The 10,840-nt window shown below is 46.0% G+C and overlaps 1 protein-coding gene across 1 annotated transcript in view; it reads left to right on the top strand.

Annotated features, from left to right (window-relative positions):
- Window positions 1-5,204, top strand: part of QRICH1 (glutamine rich 1) — a 22,453-nt gene extending 17,249 nt beyond the window's left edge. Inside the window, exons 6-10 of the mRNA XM_008632266.2 lie at window positions 694-808; window positions 2,114-2,222; window positions 2,577-2,728; window positions 3,422-3,512; window positions 4,271-5,204. Of these exons, the coding sequence (XP_008630488.1) occupies window positions 694-808; window positions 2,114-2,222; window positions 2,577-2,728; window positions 3,422-3,512; window positions 4,271-4,463 (660 nt within the window). The 3' untranslated portion in view covers window positions 4,464-5,204. The remainder of the gene's footprint in view (window positions 1-693; window positions 809-2,113; window positions 2,223-2,576; window positions 2,729-3,421; window positions 3,513-4,270) is intronic.
- Window positions 5,205-10,840: the final 5,636 nt, after the last annotated feature.

Below are 10,840 nucleotides of genomic sequence, written 5' to 3' on the forward strand. Positions count from 1 at the left end.
TGGTTATAAAAATAGAGACTGTGGCTTCTGTTAAGCTTCCCAACAATTTTATATGAAAAAAGTCTCTTCGCTTAAAAAGCCCTGAAAACATCAGATGACTTGTCCTTAGTGCAAGCAATGCTTTCATCTACAGGTTAAGTTTGTGAATAACTGAGTTCAGTATCATAGTGAAAATAATAAGTCCATTTAGCTTTTTTGGTGGGGAGAGAAGAGTTGGATGATGTTTGAAGAAGCTGTCAAAGTCAAGACTTAGATCTAGTTGAAGCTTTAACAGGCAAGAACTTACGTGCTGTGGGAATATATGAGCTTTCTGGAAGAGCTGCAGGAGCAGAGCTGAACCTAGACAGGGAAATTGAGCATCCTTGTTGTTAACCTGAAAAAGTAGTGTCCACTAATCATGTGAAATAACATGAAGTGAACACACCTGAGATAAAATGTGAGATCCAATCAGCTTTACTTTGTAATATGGTTTTTCCTTTTTCTGTCTTGGCATTCCCATGATAGTAACTGAGATTACCTACCCTGTAATGGCCTTGGTGCAAGAGTGCTCACTCTTCAAGTAAACTGTATTAGTCTTCAGTGCTATACTGTAAAACACTCGACTGACTGAGTATGGGGGCCTTTAGGATAAGGTCTGGTCTGAGGAACACACTTGCTCCCACTGTATTGGCCTGTGTTGTGAATCTCTTACAGTATCTCTTTGAAAACGGCCGAGTTGATGACATCTTCTCAGATCTCTACTATATTCGGTTCACTGAATGGCTGCATGAAGTTCTTAAGGACATACAGCCCCGTGTTTCGCCTCTTGGTAAGGGCTTTTGTTAAGAACTTTAAAACTTTCCAGAGCTTGGAATGTTTAAACTGAACCTAAAGCATGAGTGTAGTCTGAATAGAAACCCTTTTGAAGTATGTAACATCCCTAGGCCAGCTCCTGCTGGTCAGGGAGAAAAACGTTGTGTTTGCAGTGAATGCTGGGGTTACTGCAGTTGTCAGGCTCTAACACTGTGACTGTCAGTGAACATTATTTGTCTGTCACTTGTCACCTATCAGAAGGCACATTGTAGGGACTTTGTAGTGTCATGAGACTGGCTTACTTGGCAGCCAGCTGATTGTTCATCTGAACCAAGTTTCCTCATCTGAAGTGGTAATACCTCTTTCCTCTAATATGTATTGTTTCTTTGGGAGATAATAACAGCACTGCCGTAGTGCCATGTGGCCAGATGGATACTGTCTGCAGGACCAACTGAGTGTCAAAGGAAAAAACAATGAGTGATTAAAGCCTCCAATGCTGCAATCAGGAGATTATGGCAACAGGGATGGGGGGAGCAGTTCCAGAAGACACAGATTTTGACAGAGAACTGTATGAGAACTAGATTAAGAATTGCATTTTCAGAGCATGGAAACTTGGTTTCTCATTGTTTCATTCCCTTTGATATGTTTGGACATCAGTGAAGAAGTTACTACTTGTGTTCAGAAAAGTAGCTGATGTAACGGGCTAGGTGGCTAAGTAGCACTGTAAGTTTTGGAATCCTTTTGTTTTCAGTCTGGCTGTTTGATCAGTGTTTTGACATTCCACAAGCCCTCGAGTTCATACTGCTGTCTGTTTTTTTGTTTATCTGTGTATTTGGAGTGTAGTATTTTTCTTCTACACAAAGGGGAAAAAATTTGAGAATCAAAGGATTACTCATGTGTCCAAATACATCACTTGGCACTGTGTGCTGACTAAAGCTGTGCACAGGGCTAAGAACTGATTTGTTACACTGGCCTGCCTGCTCTCACATATTATTGGATTAAGAGCATCTGCAGTGGAGTCAAGCCATTAATTAAAAGCTGTTTAAGTGCATATTCTTTTCTCTATGGGCTGGGATGTATAGGCATGTTGCAGAAGTATACTCCACAACTAGAGGTTGATGGATATATACAGGTGTTTCCTAACTGTACCTGCTATTTTAAAAGTTATTGGCAGAGCACTGAATCTTGACATTAGTGAGAATCTCCTCTTCCTCCTTCTGTTAAGATCTATATGCTCTCCAGTACTTACAGACTGTAAAATGCTGCCTGTGTTCATGCTGTGTCTGTCCCCTGGCATGATGCTGACTTCTGATTATTGCAGGTTACATCCTCTCCAGTCATGTAACAGAAGAGATGCTGTGGGAGTGTAAGCAGCTTGGAGCTCACTCCCCTTCCACCTTGCTCACTACACTGATGTTTTTTAATACAAAGTAAGTACTCAAATCTTGGGGAATCTTGGTGAATGAAAGAACTTCAGATACCTTAACAGGATTGGTGTGAAACTGCTGCTCTGGGTAGGGCAAAATCATGAGTTTCAAATGGTTGCACACAGAGCCCACTTGTAGCCTCATCAGACAAAGAAGATGCAGTATAACAAGGAAGTGAGCTAGCAGCGGGCAGACTGAACCTGTGGCTTTTGTATACTTTGCTGCTGGAACAGTCCTTAGCCCAGTGGTTGGTTTGAGCTTCAGCCTGCTCATGACGACTAAAGGTAACTACCTTGCTGTTGTGACTATGTCTCTTGCTTGCCTCTGAATGTCCTGTGTTCTGTTCTTGCTGCTCAGGTACTTCCTGTTGAAAACAGTAGACCAGCACATGAAGCTGGCCTTCTCCAAGGTGCTGAGGCAGACCAAGAAGAACCCTTCTAATCCCAAGGATAAAAGCACGAGTATCCGCTATATGAAGGCTCCAGGCATGCACCAGACAGGACAGAAAGGTAGTGTCTAGGAGGTTTCTTTGGGAATATTTTACTTACTTGGGCTTGAAGAAGTGGATGAACCTGGAGATGTTTGCAGGTAGGGATTCCAAGGCTCAGCCAGTTACCTGCAGCCTGGCATTATATGTTTTCCATGCATTCTATTCAAGAGAGCATAGTGCCTTTTAATCATAAGCCTGGGGACATACCTTAACTGAGGCATGTGGGACTCATCAAGAACCAAGGATAATTTTTTTGTTACTTTTGGGTTTTTTTATGGGCAAAGAGGCTATTGGGTGTAAGTGCTTATGAAGAGATGGAGAAAATTCTTGGGGAGGGCTTCTCTTACCTTGATTCATGTGAACCCATACAGAATTCCTATGTAAGTACAATCTGTCCTCTTAAAAGCACAGGATGCAACTGAGGCTTTGCAGTCTTAGTAGTGAGAAAATTTCCCTTATTTTGCGCACTGGTAGAGGAGAAATGGAAAGAAGGATATGGATGGGTTATGATTTTCAATAGCCTTAGGACAAAGCAAGCTCTGCGTAATGCTTTAAGCATTTATAGCCAGGTGCCTCTGCCCTGAACAGCCGTGTGTCTCTTGCCAGCTCTTGCACGGTGACAAGGTGCTGCAGTGTTGAGGCTCTGTGGTACTGCTCAGTGTGCTGTGCTTACACAGAGTGTCTGACAGACTTCTGGGGGGCTGGTTTGTAGTTACAGATGACATGTATGCAGAGCAGACCGAGAATCCAGAGAACCCCCTGAGGTGTCCGATAAAGCTGTATGACTTCTACCTCTTCAAATGGTGAGAGCTCTCATCTGTGTGTATAGTGCTTGTCTTCTGTGACTTGGGGAGCTGCACCCTGTGCCTGGCTTAGTTTTCAGTACTGTGTGATATTGCTGGCACAGTTTCTATATTTGCATAAATTTACTTAAATGGAGAGGGGTGTTGATGTGAGAGAGTGGGATTAACTCTGATGGCATGTAAAATGAATTTTTGGGGTATTTAAGACAAATCCTGATTTGTGAACTGGCTGCTCTTAATCTTGGACATTTGCTGTGTTGGCATGAACTTGTTCTTCTGCTTGTGAGTTGCAAGTCATCTGGAAGCATCCACTACTGAAGATAGGAGTAGGGTCCTATTCAAACCAGCTTCTGAATAAAAATAAGGACTTGCTATGGAGATTGGAGGGTGCCTCAAAGGACTCATCTATAAATTATGATGATTCTGATACTAAATATAATGGTTCCTCTGCACAGATGGGTCTGCAGGTAGCCTGAATGTGAAAATACCCCATCCTGCTTTCACTCTGAAAGACCCCTAAAGCCATGTGTGTGTTATGCTTACCAGTGTGGATTAAAAACTGCTTTCTTGTAGTCCTCACCTTGGCATGTCCTAAAACTTTGGGATGAATGTTGCCCCTAGATGTATCTCTGTACCTTCATGTCTCATCAGCCAGATGTTCACTGTCAGAATTTGTGAAGCCTGGGGTGAGAACAGTGGTGGTCTCTCTCTTCCAGGACATTTTGTTAGTCTGGTTATTTCTGATCTTCCTCACACAGCCCCCAGAGTGTGAAAGGCCGGAATGACACATTTTACTTGACACCGGAGCCAGTGGTGGCCCCCAACAGCCCTATCTGGTATTCCATCCAGCCGATCAGCAGAGAGCAGATGGAGCAGATGCTCACCCGGATCCTGGTGATACGAGAGATTCAGGAAGCTCTTGCCGTGGCTAATGCCAGCACCATGCACTAAGGCATCCTTCGTGGCTCAGATGGGGTGGGGCAGGGTGATGGGGGAGGGACAAGCAAAGAGAAATTGTACAGACTTTTACACTAAAGGAGATGCCTAAGTTTTTGGTTTTTTATTGGTGTAGTTATGAAGCCCTTTTAGGCTTCTTCTCTTTAAAAGAATCTAAAGGAAAACCTACCCATTGTGTATCCTACCCAACACACCAAACTGTTGGAACCATTGGAGGCTGCATATCCCCTGCGAGCTGGGAGCTGTGGAAAGCTGCTGGTTGACTCTGGGTTTTTTTTATGATGTAGAAAACATGGAACTACAGGATTGGCCTGGTTGGCTGGGGCCTCTGTCTCCTTGGAGCACGTGCAGCCTAGAGGGCACAGAATGATGGATGGACCTGCTCAGCCAGTGGAGGAGAGGCAGGCATCTTCTTTTCTTGTGCTTGGACGTTAATTTGCTGTTATCTTGGAAGAAAGAGGAGAGAGTGAACTGCAATTATGATTTATACAAAAAAAACAAACCAACAATTTCTATTCAGACCTTTAAGTGACATTTTTAGATGTTAAAAGTACAAACTTTACCACACTCTTCTTTTTTGGCCTAACATTGAGGCCTTAAACCTTGAGGCTTCTGTGCCTGATGGAATTCTTGTAACATACACTTGTGTATCATATAAAGATACCACCCTGTTTCTCTTATGTATTCTTACTCTAGTTGTTTATTAAGAATGACGAGCACGTCTTTTCAACATGCCATTGAACAATGTGTCTTTATTTGGGGAAGAGTGAGCTGTGAGGGTGGGGGGTCATTATACAAAGATCAGTATGCAAACTGGTTGTTTTCATCCCTGTTCATTCTTTCCAGCTCAACTCTGCTGGATTTCTTTCACCCCTACAACTTATGAAGGTAGAAGGGCATAAACTTCTGTTGAAGGACCTGAATGTCTGCTTGCTGATGGAAGCTCAGTGCCAGGCTAGGAACATGGGATCTGTGAGATCAGACTGTCCTAATGTTCTGTGGCTTTACCCCAGGCAAATCCCCCTCTCTCCACCTTTTCAAATGCATCACACCAACGGCATGATGAAGGGGTAGTGGAGGGAAAAGGCCTTCCAGGAGCAGCATATGGCTTACTCCTGCAGTTTAGCAGCCTTTTCACAGTTTTTAACACAGCCGTGTAGCTTTTGGCATCATTCATGATCATAATCCCCAGCCCTGTAGCCTTGCCTTGCTGCATCTTAAATGGTTGCTGTATTTTATATCATTAACAAATAGTTTGCTCTTTTGAAGCCAGCAGGTAGCCAACTGTGCTTGAAATGGGAGATCACTTGCCAGGCTTGTTATTTGTGCCACCAGCTTCTTGGATGCAGAGAAATTACTCTGCTTCTTGAACTTGTCTTCCCTGCTTCTCCACCTCACGTCCCTTCCCTGTTCCAAAATATACAGATAAATATTTAAATATATATTACAGTAAAAGAACTTAAACTTGTGTACAGGCAAGCAGCTTTCCTGAAGCCTCTGTTGTCCAGCACCTGTCTGTATTGAGAAGGAAGGTTTGCCCTCTCTGTTGGTTGTGCAGAGTGTAAATTGATGAGAGTAGCCATAATGTTCCCTGTCTTTGTGCTTGTGAGCAGTGTTGAGGTGTGCAGCTTAGAGAGACTTCCCAAGCCCGTGATGCTTCATACTGACATTGGTGTTCCTGAGGAAGCAGGTGTGCTTGAGTTAGCTGTCAGTATGAGCAGTTTGTTCCCTCTATAGGACTCTGTGTTCAAATAAGTAAGTGCAGAGAGGTGAAGTAGCAATGCACCGTTGTTTTATTTTACACTCTTAGCTCAGTGTCTGCCCTCAGAACTAGGCCAGAGGAAAAGAGCCTGGAATCAGTGCCCAGATCCCAGTGGGTAAGCTGGGAAGATAGTGCCCAGGGTGTGTGTAGTGCTGGCAGCAGGTACTGTCACCTCAGTTTGTCTGCTGGGAGCCAGCAGTTGCCCCCTGGTAGAGTGGCTGTTGGGATCACCAGTACTGCTTCAGCTGTCAGAAGCCTCTAATCCCTTCACCGTATTGTAGTGACTGGAATGTCCATCTTTGGCCCTATACTAAGTCTTTGAAGACAGGGTTAGGGGCAGGCTCCCACTGTTCCAAGCAGTTGCATGTGCCTGCTGCACAGGATGCCCAACAGGCACGCACAGAGTGGCTTTCCCTTTCTTTTGGCAGTTTATCCCATCATCAGAGCAGAGTTGGAAAGCCTGCTGCCTTGGTTGTCTCCATCAAATACAGTGGATATTAAACAATCTGCCAGATATGCACTGTACCAGTTGCTTTACTGGGCAGCCTTGAGAGCCACCTCTTACACTAAAAATTGACAGAAGCTGCAATAACATGACAGAACTTTAGGGCAGCTGGAGGCTGGGGACAAACAGGAACTTCAGCCTAGCTTTCTGGGGAAACAAAATTCCATGTTACCTTAAAATTCTAGATTGTGCACTTTCCTTACCACCCTTAACTGCAAGATGATCTCAAGTCTTTGTAGGGGGAAGAATTCTCCTTGATCTTGGACGATACTGGTTAAGAACAGGGAAATTTGGCACATGGTGAGCTGTGGAGATCTCCTGGTGACTGGTTTTGTCCTGATGGACTGGAGTGTTTCCATTCCTTTCTCATTGTCCGCATGTACATAGGAGAGGATCTGCTGATGCAGAAGTGGACTGCTGCACTGTTCTGTACTGTCTCATCAGAATGTCTGCTGTGTTAACTTCATTCCCTATTTTTAGAGACAATCGATATACTGTGACTTAAGGATTATTTTCCTGGATCTGGCTTCTAGTCTGCCTCTCTGGAGCTAGTTTAAAAGGTACAGTATTTCTAGAATATAAATACTATGTTCTTTGATAGCGAAGAACATGATCTGCTCCCTTGTAGGGGCTTGTAGGAAGACGTGCACAGAGTAGCACAGAAGAGTGCCGTGGCTTAGGGTTGCTATCCATGTTCTGGGAAATGTTCCCGGTCAAACATGTAAAATAGCTTTTTAACACTTTCCTATAACCAGCTTGACCGCTGCTTGAAGGGCATTCCTCCTTGGCTCTGAGAGTGCCAAACTGCTTGTACTGCTCTTGTATGCGTGTATATATTGACAGGAAGTCTCCGTGCCCTATGCCTTGTACGAGACAGGCTGAAAATGCATCGATCCCTAAATAAATAGACCTGAGAAGTCAAGCTAGAGACTGTGTGTTGTTGATTTTGAACTGTGCCCATCTTGTCACTGTGGTATGAAAGGAACCATAGAAAGAAGAGACTGACTGTTGTAAAGCACCTCACATTCTGACATGAGACTCATGTATTGGCCAAGCTCTTGACATTTAACAGTGTCCCTATCTTTAGGAAACTTGTAGCCTCTTACACATGTGTCCAGAGCACCATTGGATTTTCATTTGCTTTCAAGAGGTCAAGCATTTCCTCTTTGGTGGTAATGGCTGAAGCAGCGGAGAGCAGACTAGAGAGTGGTTCTTCACTCCTGTCTGCAGTATGTAAAGGGAATGGTCTAAGTAACTTCATAGGGCCCTCATCTATTGGCTGCCTCACCCCTAGAGGTCTGGACTTCAGAGGGGTCACAAGGTCTGAAGTAGTTCCTGAACTGTTCTGCCTTGGACAATACAAAAAGACTTCATCTGATCTAATAAGAATCCTCTTCTGCACTGCTGCTGCTAGGGCAGAAATCAAGAGTCTTGTTCTCAGCTGCACCAGGGCTACTGTCTGCCTTGGCATACATAGAGAAGGGATGAGACCTTGAAATCTCCTATGCTGTGGTAAGAGCAGATCCAGAAATGGTAGAAGAGAGCCCCCTGGGTGTATATAGGGGGTGGAGGACTGCTGGTACTGTAGTTGCTCATCCTCTTGCTGGACTGAGTGCTGCTGGACACTGAATGGCTGTGCAGCTGTCCAGTCCAACCACATTCTTACGTGAATTTCATAGTGACTGACTCGGAGTTAGTGCTTGGATTCCTAAATCACTGTTAAAGTGGGATATCAACTGTCTTCCACCTTATATGGGGCTTTTCTCCCCATCTTATTGCTGGAGCTGCTCCTCTCAAATATTAAAGGGAATGCACCTTATCCTGATGATTCAGCCTCTTCTGTTTTGCTGGTGCCAATGCTTAGGAAAGAGCCCTTCTCTGCTTGAACCTCTTCCTACCTTAAGGAACATCTCAATTCTTCCAGAAGTCTTGCTGACATGCTGCCCCCAAATCTCTGAAGCGATTGCTGTGTCCTTACTGGTCGGTTCCCTTTTCTGTGTGGCTGAAGCTCTGCTCTTGGCACTGCAGTCACGTTCCCTGTAACCCTGTGCATGGCAGCCACATTTGCCTGCTTCTCCCTTCTCGTTGGAGCTCATCTGAACGGGAAGGCAGATTAAACCCACTTACAGCAGCAATAAACCATGTCTAGAACTCGAGGGAACTGCAGGAGAGAATGAGGTGGAGGGGATGTCTCAAAAAGGCAGGGTCCAGTTGCAGCCCAGGGCCTCGCTTGATAATGAGTGTGCAGCCTATATGCAAAATACATCTTGTCTGTCCCTCCTGTGTTGACCCAGGTCTAAACAGCACATGTGATTGGCATCCTGCAAAGTGACCTTCAGAACTCTCCAGTAGCTTTGCCCCGTGAGTAACTCACACTACAAATCATTTTAAAGAGATGCACTCAACTATTTTTTTAATTTAATTTTACTCTTATATTCTCTGCTCTTTGTAATCTGCTTGGAAATAAAATGTTTTTCCCTGCAGCCTTTGTTGTAGTCTGTTTGAAAACCGTTAAACTTTGTCTGATGTTTCTGTTGGAACAGAAGCCAACATGCCTGTTTACTGCTGTGCCTGTGCAGTAGTGCAACAGCTCAGATCCATGTGTGCTTCCCAGGTAGGCTCAGCAAGCCTTTGTTAGCCTGTTCTTTTTAAAATAAGGGTAGAGAGCTGTTACACTGATCTTGGTCTGGCATGATGCCTCCTGTTCTGCTGATCCTGTGACAGGTAATGCTGATTCAAGAGTGCATGTCCTTGGCAGGCGGTGCTTTCCAATCTCTGTTCATGTTTCCTGTGTCTTACAGCTGGGTAACACGAGTAACACATTTCTTGAAGCTGTTTTCTGATCTTTGGACAAGGAGTTAACTTGCTGCAGCAGGGAGTTGTAGGCACAGGAGCACTGTTCTTTAGTCCCTGAACTAGTTAGTGTTAGACACGGGGTTATCTCGGCTGGTGTGTTATGGGGAGCAGGTGAGAAGGGGTGTGGTTGTCTCGTGTCCCTGGTGCTCTGTGACTGGATCTGGAATGTCACAACAAGCAAACCAAGAGGAGGAAGTTTTGTAACCTTCAGTACAGGAACTTTTCCTGATGCCCAAACGGAGCTGCAGGGATGGGAGCATCTCATCCTGGAAAAAGCCAACTGCTATGTCCTGCAAGGCTCCTCTGAGGCAGATAGATCTGTGTTTGTGCCTGTTCTGCTCCTCCAGGCACAGTCCTCCCCTCCTCCTGCTACTGCTCTTCTCCAAAATCCTCCCTCCAGCCCCGATCTGTGGTAGATGTGAAGCTGCTACACTGCAATCCCCAGTGTGCAGCTATCCTCTTCACACTGCTTGTTTGTACAGCCTGGCCTGGTGGCTTCAGGAAGAGGGGGCTAATGCCTACCTGGGATCACCTTGGATCCTCTCTGGTGAGACTGCTGCCTCTCTCCTTTGTGCCTTTCATTCCCCTCGAGGTGCAAGACTTGCCTCGCTCCTGCCTTTTGACTTTCATCCTTTGTGCAGCTCCCTTTGACTTACAAAATTGCTTTGGGTTCTGCTGGTTTGTCCCAGCTCTGCATCCACCACTGACCCAACAAGCCCATTCTTGTCTTCTGAAACTGCAGGAGTACCTGGTGTTGGACTTGGCTCCCAACCCGCAGTGTCTCTCTGTGCATGTCACCATGTCACCCATAGCTGGGCTTTTTTAGGGTCTTCTAGCAGGTACTAGTAGTGTACTGGTGCCACAAGCTGGTGCCAGCCAAGCCAGGGCCCGGCACGCAGGGCTCTACTGGGCTGTACTGGAGTTCAGCTCTCTCCTGTTGCCTCCTACCGGTACACGGACCCGGCTGCTCGGCCTGAACACAGAACAGCCGCGATGACCCGATGTCACCGGGCTGAATACGTACGGGCTCGGTGCTGAGAAGCTGCTCAGGAGGCACTGCTGGCGGCTGAGAGCGACAGCGGGGCCCGGAGTGTCCCCGGCACCGCCCGGCACAACGCAGAGCGAGAGCCGGGGCCGTGCCCCGCTCCGGGGCCCTCCGCGGCACCAGGGGGCGCTATCGGCGCCTGCCCCTCCCGGAGTCGCTCTGTCCACGCCGTCGCGGGGCGGTCACAGCGGGTCCCCCCCGCC

The sequence above is a fragment of the Corvus brachyrhynchos genome, unplaced genomic scaffold (assembly GCF_000691975.1).
Source record: "Corvus brachyrhynchos isolate BGI_N302 unplaced genomic scaffold, ASM69197v1 scaffold4, whole genome shotgun sequence".
In the NCBI taxonomy this organism is placed as follows: Eukaryota; Metazoa; Chordata; class Aves; order Passeriformes; family Corvidae; genus Corvus; species Corvus brachyrhynchos.